Below are 27,558 nucleotides of genomic sequence, written 5' to 3'. Positions count from 1 at the left end.
TGATAGCCCTTCCTCTTTTCCTCTCTCATATTGCTTTTCACTATTTTTACATTTTATTGTTCTATCAACTCATTTACTTTTTTTTTAACTGTTTATTTAAAAATTAATTTCGTAATAATTTAATTTAATTGAGTTTTTTTTATAAATACCCATATTTAGAAACCTAATTAATAAAATAATTTAATTCTTTAAATCACATACAATAAATGAAATAAATTCAATTACCATAAAGTCGCATTTTTTATTTATTTCTATTTATTTAAAACTATTTCTATATTTAGAGTAATATTTTTTCACTTATAATATATTCAAATATGAAATTTAATTTAAATAAATAAAGCATACCAATACTAATAAATTTTATTTTTTAAATAGAGAGATACGATCGTCTAAAAATTTATTTTATCATTTTTGTTATAAATGAAATTTAAATTAGGAAATTATAAATTCAAAAAATTTAATTTTATATTTTTTTATATAATTTATGTGTTTAAATGATAAAAAAAATTATAAAAGAGAGAAAAAAATGCTTAAATATATTTAGCAATTCTTATATAAATGGGTCAGGTGAAACCAATTTAAGTAAATATTTTTTATTTTATTATAACTTATTAATAATATTTTCAATAATAAAATAAATAAAAATTTATAGTTAAACTAATAATTATGATATTGCATAAATTACTACTGCTTCAAGTAATTTATTTATTTATTTATTTTGCTAGATAGTAATTTACTAATTATTCTAAACAAAAATGGAGAACTCACTTTTTTGTATTATTTTAACTTAAAAAAATATTTAGTAATATATTAATATTTTTCAAAAGTTAGCGCAGGTAATGTAAAATTCATTAAAAAAAGAAAAAGAAAAAGAAAATGCACTGCTGATGTGCGAGAGTGCGACTGCTACTGCTAGCGCTGCAGCGAGTGTACACCATTGCGGTTTAGGCGTTCATTTTCCATCTATCTTTCCTTGTGCCCGTTTAGACAAAACTGCGCTTCATAAAAACAAGTAATATATGAATGCTGCTTAAAAAAAATTGAAACTAAATATTTCGCAATTTTATTATTATTATTTTTGATTAATTTTATTTAATTTTAACTAATACATTTAGAAAATATCGATAAGAAAGTTTTATATGATTTGATAATTTAATTTAATTTTTTTACATTAATTTTTTTTTTATATTTATAACATCGAATATGCAAACTCAACATTCTAAAATTTATGTTTCATATATTTGTTTTTTAAATGATGATTTAGAATTGGAAAGCAGAAACTTAAAATTTCAGATTTACTCAAATACACTTACCATTCGGTAAAACATGTGAGTATTATGTTCGATAATTATATTGTAAAATATGTTAGTTGGACTATATAATTGTTGAACAAAATAAAACTTTATTTTGGATGTAAATTTTTAATTAATTGCTAAGCTCTTTGACCAAATAGAGAAAAATTATTTTTGGTGGGCAAAATTATCCTTTCACTCCTTTGAATTTCAAATATATATATATATTCTTATCTTGAATCATAAAAAACTCTATAGTTGTGGTAAGTGTATTTCGGCTTCATCTTTGTCTTACAAAGAGACTCACCTAATTGGTTCATGCCACTGAGGAGAATATTTGCAAATTTGTAAATAAAGAGTTTATTACTTTTCATATAAGTGTCACTCTACATAGTATTGGAAATTAAGAGTGTCCCCGAAAATAAAATTTTATATATCTTGGAGATTTATAATTTTTTTTTATTAAAGATAGAAATATCATGAAAAAATATAATAGTACAAGAAGATTAAAAGCATTACAAAAGTTCAAAAGCCCAAAGATAAAACACTACTTTAAGCTATACAATACACAATCAATAGAAAAAGAAATTCTACTCATATAATCCTAGAGCCAAGTTCCACTCCCACATTTATTTTCCAGAGAGCATTGTCTTTTTCTCCGTTTGCTACATATGTTAATCTCATCCTCATCAAATAGAAAATTCAACCAAAGCAAAATAAGGATAGACAAAACACAAAAGATAAAACATACAAAAATTCAAAAGAAGAAAAACAAAGAAAAGGGTGTAGGATCCATAAGAAAATAGGCATCAGAGCATTCTTGGAAAATAAAGGCGACAGAACTCTTTGCCATCTTAATCTCATATAGATTTAAGGACCAAGAGATCAAAGACCAGCGGAATCGTGAATGTCTCCGAAGGTATCAATACCCAACAAATATTTTGTAAGCAACAATGCATAGAAAAAATGAAGATAAATTAATCCACATAAAGCTCCATCAACCAACGAAAAGTCTCGATTGGAGAAAAAAACTTAAAGTATAAGATCGATATAAAATCAAACAAAAAACACGAATTTATCTACGATTCAATCCGTCGATAAAGAGAAGAAATTCATTGCGAGTTAGAGGAATGAGGCCTTCCTTGTCCAATGGAATAGAGGAGGTCGACAAAATGGTCGAAACAAAGGTCTTGAACCCTAAAACTAGAGAAAGGAGAAATAGAGATAAAATAAAACTCATGGTCTTACATCTAAAATTTACGAGGATTTCTATAATTTTATTACAGAGTTACTGTAATTAGGAAGTATCAAGAAATGAACGAAAAGAATAAGGATTTCAAGTTCTAATCAATAGTTGATAACTTTGACTCATAAACTTGCTTGAATTATAAAAAGATAAAAAAATTATTTTTTATATAAAAATATAAATTAATATAAAATATATAATCATAAAATATATAATGATCGTTTAAGATAAATTTTCAATTAATAGAGTGGTGCATATTAAACTTAAACTTTGATTTTAGACCGAATTAAGCCCATTGAGTAGTTGAGAAATTGATTTTAGAGTTTTTATACAAATGAAAGAAGCAAATTACATATTTAACCTCAAAAAAAATATTTTTATAATAGTTTCAACAATCTTACCAAACAAGTTTGTTGCCAAGAGCCACTATATAACCCTTGCTAAGAGATTCGTGTCATTTCTCTCACCTCACACACAAAGAGTGATACTCTATTCTCAGTATCACCTGCGTCTTGTCCCTTTCCCTTGCATTTCTTCCTGCATGTAGGCTTGTTTCTTCTCCTTTCTCTCCGTTCCTTTTGACCTCTGTTTTGTTTTCTCTTTTAATGCTATGGTTGGTGGCTCTGATTTTTTGTGTTTCGCCAGAAATTTTTCTTTTGCAGGGAGGAGGTACGTTATATGTAGGTTTTAAGGCAGTACAGGATCAGAAACTACTCGAAGAGGTCAATTTCTCTATAGCTTTATTAATATCTTGTTCTTTGTTAATCTTATACTGTTTGCCGGAAGATTTTTCTTTGGAGAATTACAATAAGGTCCTTGTATTTTTAATAAATTCATTGGTTCATTCCTCTTTCAAAATTCTCAATATACAACTCTTTGAAATTGTGGTCCTCTCGGTTAGACTTTAGAGGACTAAATAATATAGTAGACCAACTAAAGAGTTGTATTTTACAAAATATAGCTATGTTTATGTTTTAATTGATTATTTTGAAATAGAGACTAACTAGTGAATGTCTTGAAAACTCGGGGCTTAGACTCTATTTGTTTCGCATAAAATATTTTTCAATGTTTTTTTTACCTTTTGTGACATTCATAAAATTTAGTCAATGAAAAATATTTTCCGGTTCAAGGAAAAATTAAGTCATTTGAAGGCTTCCTCTTTGTTAAAGAGGAAATCATTTTACATATTTTAAGTATTTCATTAAGACATCTATATAAATTTGTTAATATATTTTATTATTTGAATTAAAATTAAATAATAAAAATAAGTTATCTTGTTAGAAAATATTTTTCATATTTTCTAAATACAAGTTAGATATTAATTTACCCTTTTTATTTGTTTTGTTTAGAATCTCTAATTGGATCATAATTTTTCTGGTTACTTTATGTGTATAATTTTTTAGTGAGTTCACCTTTTTCTTAGTTCTTATGGAAACAATGCTCAATAGGAAATGTAATAGTATATTCTGTAAATTCTTGTGCCAGTTTTATGAGTTGCTTGAATGTGGAAATTCCTGTGCCGTTTTCCTGGATACCATACGCAGCAGCATAATAACAAATTTAAGTTTTCACATTTTGGCATATAAAGTTCTGCAATTTAGGTTTCATTTGTTTCATAGAAAATATTTCACTTTTAATGTTTGGAAAAATTGATTAATAAAACATTTTCTTGTTTAAAGTAAACTATGTTTAAGGAAAATGACTTCCTTCTTTTGTGGTTTTTGAGAATTTTATTAACATTATTGAACTTTCTATATATAAATTTATCAATATCATTTATTTTTTTAATATTGCAGCCAATCAATGAAAAATAAGTTATTTTCTTGGAAAAAAAATTTCCATGCAAAATATTTTCAGATATAAGTTACTTTTCACAACTAAACAAAGTCTTTGTAAATTTTGACAATAAATGTTATTTATTGTATGGGGTTTTAAAGGTCCTGGAAGCAATATTGGTTTTGTAGACTTTCATGTGAAAATCTTAATCTAACAATTTTTTGGTGTATGCTACTATTCTTGCAGTTAGCTTCTTGTTTTGTAGTCCATGATATCAATGGGAATCAAGTGAGAATCAATAATTCCAAATTCTGTTCTATTTTTAATTCGTAACTTGGGGATTTTTAGTGAGAGTCATTGTTTATGGTTTTTGAATCTATAATTTTCAAACAGTCTGTAAAAAGCATGGGGCAGTCTGTAAGAAGCATGGGCTAGGGTATGTCTGATTACTGCTTAGAGCCGCTGGTAGTTTTGGTTGCTTTAATAATTATGTTTCATGATAACTGGCTGCATTTTTCTCAATTTTTCTGTCATTTATTTCTGAAAACAGCTTCATATCTTGGTCAAAGCTGTAGCTTGGAAGGAAATGGTAAAATTTCATTGTTCCTTCCTTTTTCTTACCCTTGTAATCCTTCTATTCTTCTATTTGTTTTCTTTGTGTCTGCCTTGCATTCCTGAATAACTATCCGTTTGCAGACTAATTTATTGTGAATAATAATTGAATGTGTTTATTTAAAAATTCTGCAGGATGAGGATTCACTATGTGGGGAGGATGAGAATTTTGACTGGGACAGTGATGATGAGCTAGAAATTGAAAATTACAGATTGTCTTCTTTTTCAAGTCTCAAACTTCCTGCTGCAGAAGCTACAGCAGGTGCAGCAGAGGTACTGATTTACAATTTGTTATGTGCTAAATTCTTTACTTCTTTTTGGGTCAAAGCCTACAACTTGTGGTCATTTCTGCAGGGAAAATGTTTAGGTGATTATCAAAAAGATTGTGTGGGATGAAAAAAAGCATATTTTCTATGGAAGCACTAAGGCATATATTATTTTTATTGCATTATGAAGAATTTTGGAGAATTTTAGAGTATTTTTGTATTTCACTCTTAATCTTTATAAGTGATTTACATGACTATTTATACACAAATAATTATAATTAAACAAAAAACAAATAATTAAATAATAATTACAGAGATAATTAAGGATCCTAATTAAATCAAATCATATTTCTAGAATCAGCAAATAAGTCAACACTCCCCATAGATGTCGCACATGCCCTATTTGCAATTATGGTAGGTCTTATTGTTGAGCCCTTTAGTAAATACATCCACAAGTTGTCCAGTAGAAGTTACATGAACTAAGCTCAAGACACCGTCTGTTAATTTTTCTTTAATGAAGCGCCGAACAATCTCAATGTGCTTCATTTGGTCATGTTGGATTGGATTTTGTGCTATACTGATGGCAGCTTTATTGTCACAATACGAAGTTATCTTGTCTCAACCTCAGCTCCTCCAATAACTTCTGCAACCATAAAAGTTCATACACACCTTGAGCCATTGTTATGTATTCTGCTTCAACACTTAACCGAGCAACAACCCTTTATTTTTTGCTTCTCCAGGTGACAAGATTCCCTTCCGCAACTGTGCAGTAGCCAGAGCTGGATCTCCTCTCATCAAAGAGATCCTATCCAATCTGCATCTGTAAAAGCTTCAACTCGGAGGTGACCATGTTTGGAGTAAAAAAGGTCTTTCCCTAGCACAGACTTTAGGTATCTCAAGATACGAAGTACAGTCTACATATGAGTCTCGCGAGAGTCGTGTATGAATTGGCTGACTAAGTTAACAGCATAGATTATATCCGATCAAGTGTGTGAGATAAATCAACCTCTTTACCAACTTCTGGTATCTTCTAATATCCACGACTCACCAGTTTCTACTTGCATCTTGTGATTACTTTCAATGGGAGATTTTGCTAGTTTACACCTCAATATACCAATTCCTTTCAAAAAATCCAGAATGTACTTTTTTGGGAGATGATGATTCTTTTTTCTGATCTAGCCACTTCAATACCTAGGAAATATTGTAACTTTTTTAGATCTTTGATTTCAAATTCTTGAGCCAACAATCATTTTAGCTGGGCCATTTTCTCTTTGTCATCACCTATCACCACTGTATTATCAACATACACAATAAGAAGGAATAAGAAGGGTGGTCTTACCCTTGTGATGTTTAATAAACAGAGTGTGATCAATATTGCTCTGTTGGTAACCAAAGAACATCATGGCTCGCTAAACTGGTCAAACTAAGCTATGGGAGATTGTGTTAGCCCATATAAAGCCTTTTTTAACTTGTACACCTTTCCTTGTGTCTTTTCATCAGCGAATAACTTTTATAGTGTACTATCCCAATGAACACTTTTTGCTTTAAATCTCCATGGAAGAAAGCATTTTTCATATCAAACTGCTATAAGTCCCAGTCCAAGTTGGCTGCACAAGATAATAAGACTCTTATTGAGTTTATTTTTATAATTGGGGCAAATGTCTCTTGATAATCCACTCTATAGGTGGTTTGGGTGAATCCTTTGGCAACCAATCTAGTGTTAAACTGTTCAATTGTGCCATAAGCTTTGTGTTTCACTGTGAACACCCACTTACTTACAGCCAACAAGTTTCTTCTCAGGTGGGAGAGTGACAAGCTCTCAGGTCTCATTTTTAGCCTGTGCTTTTATCTCTTCAATTATTGCTCCCTTTCATTTAAGATCTGCAACAGCTTCCTTCCAATCCTGTGGAATAGACACAGAGAAAATAGACAAAACAAAGGATGTATAGGAGGGAGACAAGGATTCATAAGAAACAAAGTTAGAAATAGAGTCTTTAGTACAATATCTAACTCATTTTCTTAGTGTAATAGGTTTATCTAAATCATTGGAGCATTCAAGAGTTATGGGTAACTCATCAGAAGAAGATTTTTGACTCTGAATAGATTGTATAATGGCTTCTTCTGCTTTGTCTCTCCTCGAATACCTCCTCAAATCTGACTTGTCCAAACATCCAATTCTCTTTTCCCGATTGGACATCTCCTCTTGTCTACTAGAACTAGAACTCGAACTCTTTAGCTGAATCATATTATTCAGAATTACATAATTTGGGATTACCTCTTTTTGCTCATTATTCTCCCCTTGAAGAGGTGAGTGGGTGGTACTGAAATATGTTCAGTTTCTCAGAAGATAACATCCATACTGACAAAATATTTCTTAAATGGAGGGTTAACACCTATATCTCTTCTGTGTAGGAGAATACCCAACAAACACACATTTAAGGGCCTTGGGGTCCAACTTTCCTGTCGTCCTAGAATGGATAAAACAAACATATCCAAATACTTTTAGTGGAACAATGTATGAATTCTTCCCTTGTAGAACCTCCAAAGGACTTATAAAGTCAAGGGTCTTGAGGGGTATTCTATTGATAAGATAAGCAAATATAAGGACTGTATCTCTCCAATATGCTTTGGGAAGGTTCATAGTGAATATAAGAAATTGAGCTACCTCCAATAGATACCTGTTTTAACTTTCAGCAGTGCCATTTTGAGCAGTAGTATAAGAATAACTTTTATAGTGTACTATCCCATTATTCTCCAAATAAGCAGAAAATCTACTATCCATATATTCTCTTCTATTGTCAGATCTTAAAACTTTCACCTTAGTATCAAATTGAGTACAAATCATCTTATGAAAGGATTAAAAACAAGAAAGGATAAGAGGTTCTAGTTTGCTTAACATACTCACAAGTATCGCAAAATAAAGAACCAAACTGAGCTCTAGCAAATAAACTAGGATAAAGTTTTTCTAAGGCAAAAAATGATAGATGCTCTAACCGCCTGTGCCACTGTATTATTTCCTGATTGACATCCTTATTTTCTCTAAAACAGGCTTGAGATATCGGAAAAAACCGGATCACCTTCCAACATGTATAAGCCATTATGCAGTCTACCATTGCCAATCCTCTTTTCTATGAGAAGATCCTGAATAACACAATGATTATGAAAGAGTTCATTTTTATAGTTAAGAGCATGGTTTACAGAAAAATTGAAAACATGAAGGATAGATAATTTAATATTGGATGCATAAATAACAGAACATGTTCCGGATATGGGAGTAAAAGAGCTATCAATAATTTTGATACTATCTTATCTTTTGTTAGAGAAGGAAAATAATTTAGAAAGCTTTTAGAAGAGCATGTCATGTGTTTATTCGCATCAGAATCAATAATCCATAAAACAGTATCAAGAGAGGAAGCATTACCTGACTTTAGATGTGGCACCAGAGGAGGAAGATGTGTCAATATGAGAAGCGCTTAAGACTCTGAAGGGCTCCTCCACATATTCTGCTAAATTAGCTTGAGTTCTGGAGATACCTCATTTTTCCTCACGGCCTCCAGTGGGACGACCATATAATTTTCAGCAAGTTTTCTTGGTCTGTCTCGATTTTCTATAATAGTCACAATGTAGGTGATCTTTCTCAGAATTAAGAGGTTGCAGTGTACTCAAACTAGTAGCTAACCTAGTGTATTATAGAGCATAGTATGTTAACGACTTTTATCTTATTGAACATGGGCGTGGCTCTCTTCTAGAAAAGGAAAAGAATTTTTCCCCAACACTTAGATCCGAATTGGATTATACTCGTTATTCAACCTTGCAAGAAAATCATGGACTTGCTCCTTCTCAATCATTCTCCTTCGAGCATAGTCTATCTGGAATTTCTGATAGTAATCAAGTTTCTGTCATAAACCACATAACACAAAATAAAATTGGAAGATAGTCATTTATCTTTATTTAGTACTATGGATCTTATTCCGAATATCATAAATTTGGGCATTATTCCCAATCTTGGAATAAGTTAAGGGCAAAGCTTTCCATATCTTTGCAACAGTATCAATTAACAAATAGGACTTAGAGATATGAGGTTGCATAGAGTTAAGTAACCATGTCATAACAAGACAATTATTCGAGTCCCATTGAGGAAAATATGGATCATTCTCATCCGGTTGGCTTTTATTAACAGTGACATAGTTCTCCAGTCCTCTAGCCTTAATAAATAACAAACAAGACCTTGACCAAGCAAGATAATTGGTTTTATCAAGTTATACGGGACTAATTTGCAAGGAAGGATTATCAGAGTTAGGAATCGAGACCCTTTTACCTTCTTTCATGGTAAAAACAAATAAACCGTAAAAGAATAGGAGGTACCTAAGGTTCTACATACAAGAGAGCGTAATCAAATCACCAAAAGATCATGTAGTGGCACGGGAAGGCCATAAAGACGGTCGAAATCGGCTCTGGAGTGATTGGAGCGGCGAAGCAGCATTGAACAATGTCTTACACGTGGGATTTTCCGGCGTCGGAGCTAGGCGGTCGGGCCGGCGATTCATCTGGTGCCAACAGTGAGAGGTGGAAAGGTTCCTAGATGGGGTAATACTAAAAAGGTAGATCTAGGGTTTTGAATTCTAAAGAGGAAAAATTAAATTTAAATCCTAAAATTAGGAAAAAACGCTAATACTATGAAGAATTTTAGAGAATTTTAGAGTGTTTTTGTATTTCATCTTTACAAGTGATTTATATGAATATTTATATATAAAGAATTATAACTAAATAAGAAACAAATAATTAAATAATAATTACAGAGATAATTAAGGATTCTAATAAAATCAAATCATATCCCTAGAATCAACAAATAAGTCAACACATTAATTAATGGATGAATATTGTAAGAGTTAATCTCAATCCTCATCTATAAGTAATTGACTATGGTGGTTGTTCATTTCTTATTTATTTATTCTCCATTTACACAATCTATTACTTTCTTGTGGTTAATGTATTGCTTATGTAACTATATTGTCTGGAATTTTGCTGTACTTCATGCATCTGCATTTTCTTTCCCTGTATGTTGATAAAAACATAGATATTTATTATTAACTAAAGGTTGTAATCCTCTCTTTGACTCAAGGCAAGCTTATCAGTAGGTTCTTCTGCTTCCAAGTTGATAGATCATTTTGTAGGGATGGGATTTCCTCAAAAAATGGTCGTTGAAGTAATAAAGGAAAATGGTAAAGATTCTTTCCTATTCAGATTTTTAAACAGATGCATGCACTTGGTAATCAAATCACCAAAAGATCATGTAGTGGCACGGGAAGGCCATAAAGACGGTCGAAATCGGCTCTGGAGTGATTGGAGCGGCGAAGCAGCATTGAACAATGTCTTACACGTGGGATTTTCCGGCGTCGGAGCTAGGCGGTCGGGCCGGCGATTCATCTGGTGCCAACAGTGAGAGGTGGAAAGGTTCCTAGATGGGGTAATACTAAAAAGGTAGATCTAGGGTTTTGAATTCTAAAGAGGAAAAATTAAATTTAAATCCTAAAATTAGGAAAAAACGCTAATACTATGAAGAATTTTAGAGAATTTTAGAGTGTTTTTGTATTTCATCTTTACAAGTGATTTATATGAATATTTATATATAAAGAATTATAACTAAATAAGAAACAAATAATTAAATAATAATTACAGAGATAATTAAGGATTCTAATAAAATCAAATCATATCCCTAGAATCAACAAATAAGTCAACACATTAATTAATGGATGAATATTGTAAGAGTTAATCTCAATCCTCATCTATAAGTAATTGACTATGGTGGTTGTTCATTTCTTATTTATTTATTCTCCATTTACACAATCTATTACTTTCTTGTGGTTAATGTATTGCTTATGTAACTATATTGTCTGGAATTTTGCTGTACTTCATGCATCTGCATTTTCTTTCCCTGTATGTTGATAAAAACATAGATATTTATTATTAACTAAAGGTTGTAATCCTCTCTTTGACTCAAGGCAAGCTTATCAGTAGGTTCTTCTGCTTCCAAGTTGATAGATCATTTTGTAGGGATGGGATTTCCTCAAAAAATGGTCGTTGAAGTAATAAAGGAAAATGGTAAAGATTCTTTCCTATTCAGATTTTTAAACAGATGCATGCACTTGCTTACACGTGCAAGCACACATTTTGCAAGCTTAATTTGTAAAACTGCTGAGTTAATTATTCAGGAGAGGAGAATACTGATTTGATACTTGAAGCTCTTCTTAAATGCTCGGTGCGTTTGATTCTTGGATTTTCCCAAATTGCTTTTGGTTGAGGAATTATTACCTGTTAGGAGATCAAAAGTGATATTTATCACATACTGACACTTGATTCTATTTTCTGTCTAAAGGCAAGATCATCTGCTAGCTCTTCTGGCTCCAAGTTGATTGATCACTTCACTGGGATGGGATTTGATGCAGAGATGGTCGCCAAGGCAATACAGGAAAATGGTAAATATTCTTTATTTGCTTTCATGCATTATTTCTCACCTAGAAAGTTAAATCTGTAACTATCTCCTTTCAAACGTTCAGGAGAGGGAAATACAGATACTATTTTGGAAACTCTCCTCACATACTCGGTGAGATATGCCTACCTTTATGCTGTGCTCTATATTTGTTAGTTACCTCTTCAGTTAGATTTGATGGTTGAGATGTTCTTGATGTGTAGGAAAATGATCAATTTGGTTTTACCTGATGTGTCTAAAACATAGTGCTATCTTTAATGTGAATATTTTCAAATGGACATTTTTATTAACCTTGTTGCTGTTAAACTTAAATAACTGAACACTGATGTCAACTGTCAACTAGCTACTTCTTAGATATATTTTTTGACAAGGAGGATTCGTACGAAGTAAAATAAACTCAGGAGTTTTTTTAACAAATTCTTTTGGCTGCTCTATTAGAGTACTTAAAACAAGGTATTTTTATCTTCTCACTCCTTCATTTCTAACTGCTTATAAGATTATTTGTATGAATCTCTGTTATTAGTTTCTATTTGTGGTAAAATGATCAAACGAGGGTTTGTTAACAGGTGAGCATTTGGTTAACTGAATTGAATTTTTGACCAATTTTAGAATGACTAACTGAAATTAACTGAAATTGATAGATGATCAACCTATCTGAAACCTAAAATATTGGTCTGTTATAGGTTATAGTCGAAGTAACTGAAAAAATATAGCATATATCTTATATTGTTAATCAATTAATTAAATATTAATAAAAATATGTTTCTAATAATTTTAATTTACAAAAATGATAAATATTATTCATTATTAGTAAAAGGATAATTACAAATTAAATATTATTAATGTAACTATAAAATAATAATGAGGACTAAGATGTTACCATTAAATTTATAACCAATATATTAACTAGTAGAAATTCAATTATTTCGATTAATTTGATTACCAATGAAAGATAACTGAACCAACAATTTTTAAAATTACTAACAAAAAAAAAAACCCTAACTAAATATAGTCTTACCAAAATAACCGAAATTCATCAATTTGGTTTCGTCATTTGGTTATAAGCCAATAATGCAAATCTATGGTTTATGCCTAAGATCAGTTAATCCAGTTCCACTACAGTATCTGTGGTGCTGAAAAACAAAGGTTCAAGTTGGCTAGGTTATATGGTGTTTTTATGATGTCTGAAGAAGCCTGTTTGATGTTGAACATGCAATAGATGTGTTAGGTTCAAGAGAGCAGTATTACTCTCTGTTATATTGTTCAACCATTGGATCAAGGAGGAAAAATAAAAAATCCTGATTTTACTAGTTTATTACTTTTTCTGTCCCATAATTTTTGTCATCTTTCCTTTTTTGGTTGTCTCAAAATTATCATTCGCTTTTCTTTTTTACATTATAGTAACATATAAATTGACTGTTATAATCCTATTTAATTTTATCTTATTTTCAGAATAACCTCTCATTAATTGTGATTTTTATCTCTTAGTATTTAATAAAACTTAATGTTTCTAAGATGGGTATAATTCGAAAGGTAATAAAAAATTGTATATGTGAAAAATTAAAGTGGACAAATATCATGGGACGGAGTGAGTATCATTATATCTGTTGATAATTGGTTTATTCTATTTTTCAGCTTACCTCCTCTTATGCTTTTTTCCCCTTTCTCCTTCTCTCTCTCTTGCGAAAAAGATAGTTGAGAAGAATTGAAAAAATGAGCAAGAAAAGAGGCATTTGGTGTCATCATCAACTGAATATAATGAACATATAACAATGGCTTTTATTATTATATGAACTTGTTACCTTTGTCAACTTACTGTTGCCCTATTTGTGTGAATGGGCTATTTGATGAGCTTTGTAGTTGAGATCAATTGCATAATGTTTATCATTCCAAATGGCCTTTGCTTTTAATTATATAATTGATTATGTTCAGCAACAATGTCCTGTTGTCCATTTGTAAGTTGTAACTTGAGTCATTTGCTGCATTTTTCCTGGCTTTTATTCCCAGAAATATTAGTTTAATAATTTTAGCACTTACTGTTTATCCTTCTCTCTTTCTATGTGTGTGTGTCTTTCAGGCTATTGAAAAGTCTCCTGAAGAACAACAACCTATGGACTCTGATCACTTGTATTCAGAATATGATGGGTACTCTCTGGATGATTTTTCAGATATAGATAGTTCTGAAAATGAGGTAGCTTCTCTTTTTGTCTATGCTGGTTATTAGATGGTTGTAAGCATGTACATGTAGACACTAGACTAACTCAATATATCCTTTTTTAGCTTGTTTAAACTCCTGAATCTCATACTGATGTTTGTTTCTTCTCTGCCCTATGACCACAAGCTTCAAATTTCCTGCTAATACATGGGCTTGTGCGTCTAGGATATATAACACTAGCAAATCTTGAAGAAATGACATTGTTATTCTTGGAAGTGTGTCAGAATTTTATCTTTCTAATCTATCTGCCAGGAAATTGCAAAATGCGAGCCTGATGAAGGGAACCCTTTGATTTTCTTAGCAAAGATGGGCTACACAGTAGAGGAAGCTTCAATAGCTGTGGAGAGATGTGGTGCGTATGAATGTGGTAGTTTTGCAAATGCTTTCTGTATGCAACATTCAAGAAGTAATTGCTTAGCTTGTGATCTCCTTGTCAATTATATTATTATATTCTGAAGTGGGTTTTCAGGAAATAGGAAAAGGATTTTCAGTGAGGGAGAGTAATGAGATGTAATCATGAATTAAGATGAGGAAATTCACTTTTTTTACCACCCTTCTTTTTTATCTCATAAATGTCTTTGTTTGCTTCAACAGAAAAACATAAAAATTTTATTATTATGTTGTCCATTTGTAGACTTTTCTCCATGTGATTGTGCTCAATGCATGCTCGGATTTTATATACTCCCTCTGTTCCATAAACATAGGCTTGCTTTTCTTTTTTACCTATCGCAAATTATAGGTCACTTTCTTTTTTAAGTGGTAATTATGTATTAGCTTCCTAACATATTCCTATTTAATATGCATTGAAAAAAATAAAATTTATTAGTTCTAAGAATAATTTAGTAGTGGAACAATATCAGTAGAGGGTATATTAGGAAGGCCATATAAAATCTTTTGGTTCAACCATACTTACTGTATTTTCTTAATCGATGTGAAAAAACCAGTAGGTCTACCTTTTTGGGACAGAGGTTATAGTAATTATCATAGAACAATGGTATATCAGAACTGCAGTGGGGTGATACAACTACTGTGTATATTATCTTGGCTGCCAAATGTTTATCTTGGTCTTTGACATGTATTTACATGTATGGCTTCTTAACTTGTTTTAGATGCTATCTTGCTATAAAATATAAAAGAAGGATGTGTGATAGGTTCCAGCACTTAATAATTTCTCTTTCCGTTTGCAAAAGGTTTATGGCAATGAAATGCATTTTTGGTTGTATAAGTAAAATTGTCCTGCTAAGTAATTAACCAGTTGGGCTTCAGATCCTTTCCAAATTTTGGGATTATATTCTGTAATTTATTTATTTTTTATTCTTTATTGTTTGGAGTGCTCTGACTTTTTTTTTTCTCCTTTTATTAATGAAAACCCGATATAAGTAAAGTTTCTTTGAGCTGAACTAGCAGTTTTTCCAATTAAAAATAAGTAATACCTGTTCAAGTGCATGCTGCTGTAATTACTTCACTAATACACTTCTCCTGTTTTATAGGAGGGAATGGATCGGAGAATGGACCTTGCTCTAACTTCCAATGATTTGTTTTCATTTTGTCCCAAACATTCAGTTCTCTTAAATACTTGAAACAATGCTCCTATAAAGGCATTAAGGATGGTTTTTCCAATATTGCTGAACACTTTGCTGATATTTTGGTACTCCTGTTGTTTCTGCTGTCCTGTTGTGCAAATCTACTGTTCTGTTTCTTGATGAGTTATCCAAGTGATCAAATGAACTGAAGACTTGATGAAATCTCTTTGAGCTTCGTGTTTGTTGTGGTGGATATAATTTTTGCCTCCCCCCTCATAAATTATATACTGCTCAAATGTTTCAGGACCAGATGCCACAATTGCAGAGCTAACAGATTTCATATGTGCTGCTCAAATGGCAAAGGCAGCTGATGCTTCCTTTCCAGAAGAGAAGGTAATCTCTATTCTCTTATTAGATATGTGAATATATGATGCGGAGTAAGTTTTTCATACAAGTAATTGCATTTGGGTTGAATTACTTGCCTTCATATTAATAGCCAAAGCTCAAGCATTTTGATGATGATTATCCTAAAAACAAGAAGAGGAGTTATTATGAATATGATATGTGGAAAAGGAAACAGCATTTGAAATTGCGGAAGAGGATGCTGCCTGGGGATGATGAGATGCTTCGACTCCCAAATCCAATGATTGGATTTGGGTTCCCCACTGAACCAGCTGTTGTAACACATAGAACACTTCCAGAAGCTGCTATTGGACCTCCCTATTTTTACTACGAGAATGTAGCACTTGCTCCTAAAGGCGTTTGGAGCACTATTTCACGGTTCTTATATGATGTGGAACCAGAATTTGTTGATTCAAAATATTTCTGTGCTGCTGCAAGGAAAAGGGGTTATGTTCACAATCTTCCTATCCAAAACAGATTTCCCCTTCTTCCACTTCCTCCACACGCCATACATGAAGCGCTGCCAATGACAAAGAAATGGTGGCCTTCATGGGACACAAGAACAAAACTAAATTGCTTGCAGACTTGCGTTGGGAGTGCAAAACTGACAGATAGGATCCGCAAAGCCATTGAGGGCTACGAAGGAGATCCACCTTTATCCAACCAGAAGTTTGTTCTTGATGAATGCCGTAGATGGAATCTAGTTTGGGTTGGCAGGAATAAAGTTGCTCCGCTTGAACCAGATGAAGTAGAAATGCTTTTGGGTTTCCCAAGGAACCACACAAGGGGAGGTGGAATAAGTAGGACTGATAGATATAAATCGCTCGGTAACTCATTCCAGGTGAGATTATTGTGTAATTTATAAATCTCTGGCTATCTGTCAAACGTTCTCTGAAACACATTGCTCGGATTTGCATGAGCTATTCCTTTATTACTAATTTTCTTCAGCAGTCTTCAATTATTTGTTTTTACATGATTTCCCCCCTCAATAGTCGTGTTTGCTTGTGAATTATTCTGATTTCCTTTCCGCATATGCTATAGGTTGATACTGTTGCCTACCATCTGTCAGTTTTGAAAGACTTGTACCCTGGAGGAATCAATCTTCTTTCTCTTTTCTCTGGGATTGGTGGGGCAGAAGTTGCACTTCACCGGCTGGGTATTCGACTGAAGAATGTTGTTTCAGTTGAGATCTCAGAAGTAAACAGAAACATTATCAGATCCTGGTGGGAGCAAACCGACCAGACAGGGAACTTGATTGACATTGTGGATGTGCAACAGCTGAATGCTGACCGGTTAGAGCAGTTGATGAACTCATTTGGCGGATTCGATCTTGTTGTTGGCGGGAGTCCGTGCAACAATCTTACGGGTAGCAACCGATTTCATCGGGATGGTCTAGAGGGTAAAGAATCATCTCTTTTCTTTGATTTTTGTCGCATTCTAGACTTGGTCAAGTGTATAATGACTAGAAATTGATGAATTCATGTAATTAAAATTTTTTGGAACATAATCTGAATTGAAGTCCAAAGTGAATATTGATATAATTGTTAGAAATTAGTAGTTTTATATTCCTTTATGTTTAAAGGTGATTAAATTTCTGGAGTAGAGGAAGATGGTCTTGTTGCAATCCCAGTGCTGTTCTGTTGAAACTGGGAGTATTAAAACAGACTGTTATTTCAAGGAAAATATTTTTTTAAAATATTTTTTTAATTTTTTGATGTTTGGAATAGAAAAAATTGTGAATGAATGAAAAATTAGAGAAAATTAAGTTATTTTTTAAAGAAATTTTCTTTTTTCTTTTAAAAAAAGTTAATGTTTAGACTTGACAATTTTATTAATATTATTCTATATAAATTTATGGTTATTTCTTAATTTTTGAGTTATAATTTAAATTTATGGTTATTTCTTAATTTTTGAATTATAATTTGATATTTTGAGATTTAGAAAACAAGGTTTATAATGGTTGTTTTTTCAGAAAGGTCTCCCTTTCTTTTTATTCTTGCTTGCCAGTAATGGTTAACGGCTTTTCTGCTATAATGACATCGTCTCTGTTGAGCAGGCCCCGTACGTATAGTAGCATTGTCGAGTAGGCTCTGTATGTATAGTAGCATTGTCGAGCAGGTCTCGTATGTATAATAGTATCAGCCTCTTTACCCATGTCAGGTGGTTATTTAATTCTCTCTGACACATGCGAACAGGGATGCAAAGGGACTGGATCTGTTTGTTTCTCACCATGTCCCATTATCGAGCCGGTTTCCTTCTTACCGGGTTTGGGCTTGTGGGTGATCCGGTCTGCCATGTATACTGGGGTCCAGGCCTAAGCTATGGGGCAGGCCTGCCTAGGTACATTCCAAGCTCTAGGTCTGATCTGCTTTTGTGGGCTTTGATTCGATTTAGGTGGATACGAGACTCAACAGTTATCATAATTAAAAAATAAAAAATAAATTATTTTTTTAGAAAAATACTTTGTTCGAAAAACTTTGTTTAGAAATATATTTTCTATCTTATGATAGTACAAAGTGATTTATATTTTTCTTAGTAGAGAATATTTGTATTTTTTTTTTTTCCAGTTGCATGTCAGCATAAAAGATGTGAATATGCAAGAGTTTGTTACCGAATGGTTAATTTTCAATAAATATCTTTTAAATATAAAAATTACTAAAATGAACTTGATGACTGTTAGGTTTGACATTTGGACTGAGCCCGAATCCTAAAAAAAGAAATAGACCCAAAATTCAATAAACTCCATTGAATAGACTGATTCAATGTAGACTGATTCGGAGGAGAAGAATTAAATGGTCGTTTGACAACTGGAGAAATAACAAATCCAGCTATCTCGCGACTCTATTAACATGCAAGAATTAAATAGCCGTCTGGTATAGATGGATGCTGATTTTTATCCTTAACTTTGGTGAGGGAAGTATACAACTTCCCAACTTCCCTTATATAATGGTTTACGATAGAAATTTTTTTCTTTTTGTGTTAGAAGGTTAGATAATATCATTCAAACGTAAAAAGATACAAAATTCAAGACCCAAGGCCAAATACAGTAGCTCATGGGCCTCCACGTCCAGGAAGAAAAACAACATGGGAAAGCTCAAATAGAAAACCCTATAGACACGATCCAGCATACAAAACCCAAAAAGAAGCTAGTGGAAAGCTCAGAAACGCCGCTCTTCCTCTTGAGCATCTCGGCTACCGTGAAACGATGGACCTTGAAGGCCAATGGATTGATCTCTCGCAACAATAGCCATTGCTGGCCATACTCAACTCACTGAAGTTCTCAGGAGCTAAAGCAAAGAAGATTTAGACAACAACTGTTGGAAAGAATCCTCTGTCATGATTGTGAATCAATTAGTGATTGTAAATTAATTAGTGATCAAATCTTACCATGTTTAGCATCGTATGATTCTAGGACATAATTGAGGGCACAATCAAAGGCCTAATTGTTCATAGTATGTACTATATAAACTCTGTAACTTTCTACACAAGAGGTAAGAAAATAAAAACAGTTTTCTTCCTATAATCTCAAGATGGTATCAGAGCCAGGTTTCGACCTAAAATTATAGCCGTCCTGCAATCATCCGTTACCAGATACCTTTCCCGACCTTCTCTTACTAAACCAACCTACCAGATACTTTTCCCAACTTCTTTCTCTCACCGAAACAACAATGGCCGACCTCCCCAGCCCGGCTGACCAATCCCAGGCAATAATTGATCCAATAGCAGACCTGTCACAAAAACTATTCCAGTTAATTCAGAATAGCCAAAATGGAAACCAGAAATCAGCAAACCAATTCACTCTTGATTCAGCACAGCCACCGTCCGACATAAAATTGAATGATTCCAATTATGTTGTCTGGGCAAAGATGATGGAGATGTTTATCACAGGGCGAGGGAAATCAAACCATCTGACTGGGACTCCCTCTCCTCCGACAGAAACAGACCCCGCAATTTACCTGTGGAAAACTAATGACAGCATTGTCCGAGGATGGTTAATCCAGACGGTAGAGCAGAAGCTCCATCCAAATTTATTGCAGCACAAGACAAGCAAAGGACTATGGGATGCCCTCAAGATCAGATTCAATACAGGTAGCAACAAACTTATCATTTACGAGTTACAGTCTAAAGCATACAAACTAACACAACAAGGAAGCAATCTGGAAGATCTATACAACGATCTTCAGGCCATCTGGGCCGAGATCGATGAAAGACAACCGACCAGAATCGAAGGAGACAATAATATCATTATCCGGAACCGGGAAATCCAGGAGGAACGTCTGTACCTGTTTTTGGCCGGAGTACAGTCGGACCTCGATCCAGTCCGTCGAGAAATTCTCAACGAGGAGCCATTGCCGACCCTGGACAATGCCTACTCTCGGCTCCGAGGTGAGAAGTTGCGCCGTGCCATCCACCTTCCCCTTCCATCACCAGCGACAGCAGGTTCCGACCTCGTGGGGGCCGGTCTATTGGCTAAAAACCGGTCAGACACAGACAAGTCATCACTCCGGGATGATAAATCAGGCTTAAAATGCACCCATTGCGGCGGATCTCGACATACCCGGGACGGATGCTTTAAGATCATAGGGTATCCGGAGTGGTGGGAGGAAAACAAGATCCATAAGAAGAAAGGAAAGGGACAAGGCGCAGGGAATACGTTCGCGGTCACTACCAGCGGCAACCAAAAGGCTGCCTGCGGCAACAACCTGATCGGACAAACGGAGGAAAACTCGAGCAACGGACAGAGCTCAGGGGTTGCAGCGGCGCTACAAGGAGCCGAGAAAGGAGGAGGCACGGGTGTCCCTTATGATCGGGAAGGAGGTATTTTAGGGTTAGAAAGGAGGGACAATGACCTTTCTACCCCTGTTTTTTTAAACAAATCTAAATGTGCCCCTGCTTGTTTTAATTCTTGTAAAATTAAATCCCTGGTCCCAGATGTTTTAGATAAGTCTGTTTGTAATCTCAAAACTGAATCGTTAGCCCTTAATTCTATCGGTCATGCTCACAAGGTACAAAATGCTAATGGGTGGATATTTGATTCAGGAGCCACAGACACCATGACTAATGATTCTTCAGATTTTGTTGTGTCAGCCCCACCCTCAAAATCCAATATTCTAAATGCTACCAGTGGCTCCTTCCCGGTCATCGGTGGTGGTACCGTTTCTATAAACCCCACTTTAAATGTCTCCAACAGTCTCTATGTACCTTCCTTATCTTGCAAATTACTCTCTGTCAGTCAGATCACCAAACAGTTAAATTGCAGAGTACTCATGTATCCTCATTTTTGTGTTTTGCAGGATATTCATACGGGCACGGTACTGGGTCGTGGTACTGAGAAAGATGGACTGTACTATGTGGAGGAGGTCTCAAGTACTGGGTCAGCTCATTTAGCTCAAGGGTCCCCAACCCGACAGTTATGGCTCTGGCATCGGCGCTTCGGCCATCCCTCAAGTGATTATCTTCGTACTTTGTTTCCTGAGTTTAAATCCATTGACATTCCAGTTTGTTCTTCATGCGTGCTTGCTAAGAGTCATAAGAGTACTTATCATATATCCACAAATAAGTCTGATACTCCCTTCTCAATAATACACTCTGATGTATGGGGGCCTGCCCCGGAAACTGTCTCCCCTGATTATAGATACTTTGTGACGTTTATTGATGATTGCACTTGTGTTACTTGGATTTACCTGTTAAAACAAAAATATGAAGTGGCTGAGAAATTCTGTGATTTTTTCCGCATGATTAAAACCCAATTTCACAGGACCATTCAAGTCCTCCGATCTGACAATGGGGGGGAATTTGTCAATAACTATCTCCAAACCTTTTTCCGGGATAATGGGATCCTTCACCAAACCACTTACCCTTATACACCACAGCAAAATGGGGTTGCTGAAAGGAAAAATCGACATATCCTTGAGACTGCCCGAGCCCTATTGTTTGAAGCCCAAGTTCCTCCTAAGTTTTGGTCTGAAGCAGTTGCCACGTCCATTTACCTCATCAATCGACTTCCGTCTCGCGTTCTTAATTTCCAATCTCCCTTGCATACCTTGTCCTCTCATCACACCATCCCTTCCCATCTCAACCTTCCACCTAAAATTTTTGGCTGCACAGTTTATGTTCACATTCCTAAAACACACCGTACTAAACTTGATCCATGTGCTCTTAAATGTGTTTTCTTTGGTTATGGTGTTCATAAAAAGGGCTATCGGTGTTTTGACCCAATCTCTAAACGGATTTTCACTACCATGGACTGCACCTTTCTGGAAGAGGAATATTTTTTTCCCTCGCCAATTAGCAGTGAGGGGGAGACAGCGGCACAATCACCACCACTGCCAAATTGGCTTAGTCAGGGGGGGGCCATAACTTGATCATTCTTCCCTTCCTGAGTCTACACCAGAACTGGTCACCACTGACCATCTAGTACAGTCCTCGGCCTCAACGTCACAACCAGAACCTGACATCGTAGAATATCCTGAGGAACACTCAACTGAGGTATGTGAATCTGAACTTTCCCTTGTTCCTAATAACCTCACCACTGAACCCATTTCCCTTGAGGTTCCTGAAACAGGCCAATATGTTCTATCCCCTCGGAATAATAGAGGAATTCCACCCAGGAGATATGATCCAGAATTCGAGGCAGCCAGGTCCAGATACCCTGTGGCAAATGTTACCAGAGGAGAAAGACTATCACCTCAGTTGGTCAACCTACAGAAAAACATTTGCTCAGAATGGATACCAAAGGATGCCACAGAGGCCCAGAAGGACAAAAGATGGGTTGAGGCGATGGAGACCGAGATGGATGCCCTGGGGAAAAACAAGACCTGGGAAAAATGCTGGCTACCCAAGGAAAAACGACCAGTGGGATGCAAATGGGTGTTTACCATAAAGTATAAGTCAGACGGAACGGTGGACAGATATAAAGCTAGACTTGTAGCAAAAGGATACACTCAGACTTATGGGGTTGACTATTCTGAAACATTCTCTCCAGTAGCAAAAATTGACACAATACGGGTCCTATTCTCTCTAGCTGCAAACCTAGACTGGCCACTTCACCAATTTGATGTGAAAAATGCTTTCTTGCATGGTGATCTAGAAGAGGAAGTATACATGGATGCTCCACCAGGGTTCATGAGTGGATATAGAAGGGGAGAAGTGTGTCGATTGAGGCGAGCCTTGTATGGGTTGAAACAGTCACCCAGAGCATGGTTTGGGAGATTTACTCAAGCAATGAAGAAAAATGGATATCGGCAGAGTAACTCCGATCACACTCTATTCTTGAAGAGACAAGGAAGGAAGATCACGTGTTTGATTATATACGTGGATGACATGATTATAACTGGAGACGATGTGGATGAAATCAAACAACTGAGGGACAACTTATTCCAAGAATTTGAGATGAAAGACCTGGGGATGTTAAAATATTTCCTTGGAATTGAAGTTCTCAGGTCAGACCAGGGAATTTTGATATCACAGAGAAAGTACATTCTTGATCTGTTAACTGAAACAAGAATGATAGATTGCAAACCAGTCGATACTCCGGTAATGGTCAATCACGAGTTGAGCAAGGACTCAAAAGAAGGACCCACAGACAGGGGGAGGTACCAGAGACTGGTAGGAAAACTGATTTATTTATCACACACCAGACCAGACGTGGCATATGCTGTGAGTTTGGTAAGTTAGTTCATGCATGATCCAAAACAAGACCATATGGAGGCAGCATTGAGAATCGTTCGATATCTAAAAGGAACAGCTGGGATGGGCATGTTGTTCAAAAAGAATGGTCATTTCAGTATCAGTGGATATACGGACGCAAGTTGGGCAGGAGATCTCTCCGACAGACGATCTACTTCAGGATACTTCACCTTTGTCGGAGGAAATTTGGTAACGTGGAAAAGTAAGAAACAAAAGGTGGTGGCACTGTCAAGTGCTGAAGCAGAATTCAGGGGAATAGCAAAAGGACTGGCAGAACTCCTATGGATCAGGAAGTTGATGTTTGAGCTTGGTTTCCCATCAAAGGAAGCAGCTGAACTCCGTTGTGACAACAAGACGGCAATAAGCATTTCTGAAAATCCAGTTCAGCATGATCGAACAAAACATGTTGAAATAGACCGACATTTCATTAAAGAAAAGTTGGACAGTGGTCTGATATCTTTACCATTTGTTCGATCAGAGGATTAATGGGCGGACATCCTAACCAAAGCAGTAGCTGGACGAATATTCCATGAGGTTTTGGGCAAGTTGGGTATGCTAGATCCACATGAACCAACTTGAGGGGGAGTGTTGGAAAGAATCCTCTGTCATGATTGTGAATCAATTAGTGATTGTAAATTAATTAGTGATCAAATCTTACCATGTTTAGCATAGCATGATTCTAGGACATAATTGAGGGCACAATCAAAGGCCTAATTGTTCATAGTATGTACTATATAAACTCTGTAACTTTCTACACAAGAGGTAAGAAAATAAAAACAGTTTTCTTCCTATAATCTCAAGAACAACCACTATAATCCAAAAGAAAGAAATCTCCAATTTAAATGCCAGAGCACATGCAACCACTAAAAAAGCAAACTAAGCACAACTGTAGATGATCCAAAGCAACCAAAAGAAAACTGCAAAAGCCATCAACAACCGGGACGAAGACATTCTACAGATCACGCGATGCTAAACAAGGTGGAGGCGATTTGCTCTTCGGCGGCCATTCGTGTCTTTTGAGACATACTCCGCGAGCAACGCCGGACTTAAGAGTAGAGATCGGTACAGGATATGAGAAGCCTACTTCCTGCATGCAACAAACTCAAAGAACCAAAGACACAAAGACAATGAAAAAAAGACAAAAAAATAAACCCTCACTCTTAACCTTAGATCTGCCAGAAAAAACAAGAAAGAAAAATTCAAAAACAACCCAAAACCCCCACCTTGAGAGGGGGTGGGGGGGTGGGGGGAGGGAGACCCACCTCTAGCGTGAAGGAAGAAGTGTTCCCCTCTTAAACTATTACCAACAGCTTTTGTCTTTTATTCTCTTTCCCTCAACTCAATATTATACCAATATTTAGATATAGGATTATTGGATGTGATAAGTTCAAAACTTAATATTTTTTAATGATCTAAATTCTCCTAAGCTCTTTTAAGATATCTATCAGCTAGATGGTTGGAATTTACTAAGTTGTGAAAGTTCTTTTGGCTAACTTTGAATGCATGAATCTGAATCCATATTTGTCCTTGGAAAATAGTCGTTATTCTTTTAGTATAATCTTCACAATCTTATAGTCATATCATTGTCTAATGAATTACTCCAATGATTTCTTAACAATTGCTCCATTAGTAAATTTCTACACGCAATATTTTTTTTTTTATTACAAATAAAAAATTGGTAAAAATATAATTTTATTAAATAAAAAATAAAAAAATTTATTAAAATATATTATTATATATAATAAAAATTAATTTTTTTTATAAATAATTTTGAATTGCTACTAAATTATTATTTTATTAATATTAAGATAATAATTTTATATTATTAGATAAATATTAAAATATAATAGTTACATCTGCATGTCCATAGATTCACCAAAATATTATTTCCTTCTATATAATGAAAAATGTTAACTTTTCTTTTCTTTGACTCCTCAATTTCTCTAAGAATTTAACCTTTTCCACATTTTTTCATCCAGTGTTCTCTCTTTACTTACCCTTTCTTATTTATTCTATTAAAATTTTTATTTGTTTTTATGTCATTAATGGTCATGTATTTACTCCCTTTTGGGGTAAGTTTGTATTTGTTAATGATTCATTTCATTGCTTTGTTTTTTGTTTGATAGTGTAGAAACATGGGCAAATCTTATTTTTGCAAGCATATCTTGTTTTTCCAATTATGAGATGGAAGTCATAAAAGGCTACAAATTATAACTAAAAATTACTGACATATAGTGTGTTTCTTGTCATTTAGCCAAGTTGAATATTTTAATAACTCTATATACGATCCTTGAAAATCAATTTTTTCGTCTAAATTTTAATATTTGATTTTAAAATTTAAATTATTATGATTTTTTATTTAGTTTAATTTTTTTGATAAAATTTGAGATATCAAATTAAATTTATCTACATTAATGTTAGAGACTGATGCCAAAATCTTATCTCATGACAGTTGTCACCGCACATTTTTCGTATTGTTGTTTGTTTATTTTATTCTGCATGTTAGGTAGTTTCACAAAACTGCTAGGTAGTTTCACAAAACTGCTAGGATGTTCCTATTTTCATGCAAGATGTGATTCTAATTTTCTGTTGTTATTTTCCACGTTGTAGTACATATACTACACGTTTTATCTCCTGTTAGTCTTATTTAAAAAGGTATTTTACATTAAATAATAGTGCAGTGGAGTACAAACTCAAAAAGAAAGGTGCAGTATTGTCTCTTTTGTCATATTCTATACTCATAATTGATCTAATACCAACAATTTTTGGTATCAGAGCTAGGTTCTTTCACCTCTTCTGGGCGTTTGAGTGAGTAAGTGAGGCTGAGTGAATATGGCAGCAAATTCATTATCAACAGTGCAGCCATCAATTCCAATATTTACAGGCGAAAAGTACTACTTCTGGAGCGTCAAAATGCGGACTCTTTTCAAGTCTCAAGATTTGTGGGAGCTGGTTGAAGATGGCTGTGCTGAGACATATGAACCAATAAGATTGAAAGAAAATAAGAAAAGGGACTCGAAGGCACTATTCTTTATTCAACAAGCTGTCAGTGAAGACATTTTTCCAAGGATTATGACAGCAATTACAGCAAAAGAGGCTTGGGTGACGTTGCAGAAGGAGTTTCAAGGTAAAGCCAAAGTAATCGTAGTGAAGTTGCAGACCCTTCGACGTGACTTTGAGACTATAATGATGAACAATGGAGAATCAGTGCAAGAATATCTCTCCAGAGTTTCAATGATCGTGAGCCAGATGCAAGCACTTGGGGAAAAGTGCAGTGACCAAATGGTTGTTGCAAAGATATTAAGAAGTTTAACTCCAAGGTTTGATCATATTGTTAATGCAATTGAAGAATCAAAAGATTTAACAGTTTTTTCTTTTGATGAATTAATGGGTTCCTTGCAAGCACATGAGGTGAGACTTAACAAGTCAAATGAGCAAACTGACGAGAAAGCCTTTCACATAAAGGAGGAAGCTTCGACACAAAAGGAAGTTTCCAATAACTTTGATGAATCTGAATCGTTCATTGAAAGGGGTCGTGGAAGAGGAGGATATCGTGGAAGAGTAAGAGGACTCTTCCAGTCAATTCAATGCCACTACTGCAAACGTTATGGACACATTGAAGCAAACTGCTGGAAGAGGTTAAATCAAGCAAACTTTGCTGAAGAACCTGAAGATGATAAACAAGAAGAGTTCAAATTGTTCATGACCAAGCAAGAAGGTGTGCAGGTTACAAAAGATATTTGGTTCCTTGACAGTGGGTGTTCAAATCATATGATAGGTATTCAATCTTTGTTTAAGGATTTGGATGAAACATATAAGGTTAAGGTAAGGCTAGGTGATGATAAACAAATACAAGTTAAGGGAAAAGGAACAGTAGCAATTGGCAACAGTGATGATAAATTAAAGCTTATTTATAATGTTTTTTTTTATGCCTAGCCTTTCACAGAATTTGTTAAGTGAGGGTCAGTTGATGGGTAATGGATTTTCTGTATTGTTTGAAGATGATTCTTGTGTGATTAAAGATAGAAAGACAAATCAAATGATTAT

General features: G+C 34.4%; 1 protein-coding gene across 11 annotated transcripts; it reads left to right on the top strand.

Moving 5' to 3' along the window:
* Nucleotides 1-2,937: 2,937 nt before the first annotated feature.
* On the top strand, nucleotides 2,938-17,363 carry LOC110602602 (DNA (cytosine-5)-methyltransferase DRM2). Of its 11 annotated transcripts, none has more exons than XM_043951270.1 (15): nucleotides 2,938-3,081; nucleotides 3,184-3,260; nucleotides 5,062-5,199; nucleotides 5,933-9,793; nucleotides 10,315-10,414; nucleotides 10,481-10,659; nucleotides 11,195-11,294; nucleotides 11,405-11,451; nucleotides 11,569-11,668; nucleotides 11,750-11,796; nucleotides 13,760-13,873; nucleotides 14,150-14,249; nucleotides 15,725-15,813; nucleotides 15,917-16,663; nucleotides 16,864-17,363. In XM_043951270.1, exons 7-15 carry the CDS (start codon nucleotides 11,249-11,251, stop codon nucleotides 17,293-17,295), a joined length of 1,722 nt encoding a protein of 573 aa, XP_043807205.1. In that variant the 5' UTR covers nucleotides 2,938-3,081; nucleotides 3,184-3,260; nucleotides 5,062-5,199; nucleotides 5,933-9,793; nucleotides 10,315-10,414; nucleotides 10,481-10,659; nucleotides 11,195-11,248; the 3' UTR covers nucleotides 17,296-17,363. The 11 variants fall into 11 exon arrangements, with proteins under 11 accessions (XP_043807205.1, XP_043807204.1, XP_021595851.1 ...); XM_043951269.1 differs by having other exon boundaries at nucleotides 10,481-10,673; XM_021740159.2 differs by lacking the exons at nucleotides 5,933-9,793; nucleotides 10,481-10,659; nucleotides 11,195-11,294 and adding exons at nucleotides 4,561-4,602; nucleotides 4,708-4,750; nucleotides 4,865-4,903.
* Nucleotides 17,364-27,558: the final 10,195 nt, after the last annotated feature.

Source organism: Manihot esculenta, chromosome 15 (assembly GCF_001659605.2).
Source record: "Manihot esculenta cultivar AM560-2 chromosome 15, M.esculenta_v8, whole genome shotgun sequence".
NCBI classification, from domain to species: Eukaryota; Viridiplantae; Streptophyta; class Magnoliopsida; order Malpighiales; family Euphorbiaceae; genus Manihot; species Manihot esculenta.
Note: the sequence above shows the minus strand (reverse complement) of the source record. Positions and strands in the feature narration are given on the sequence as shown.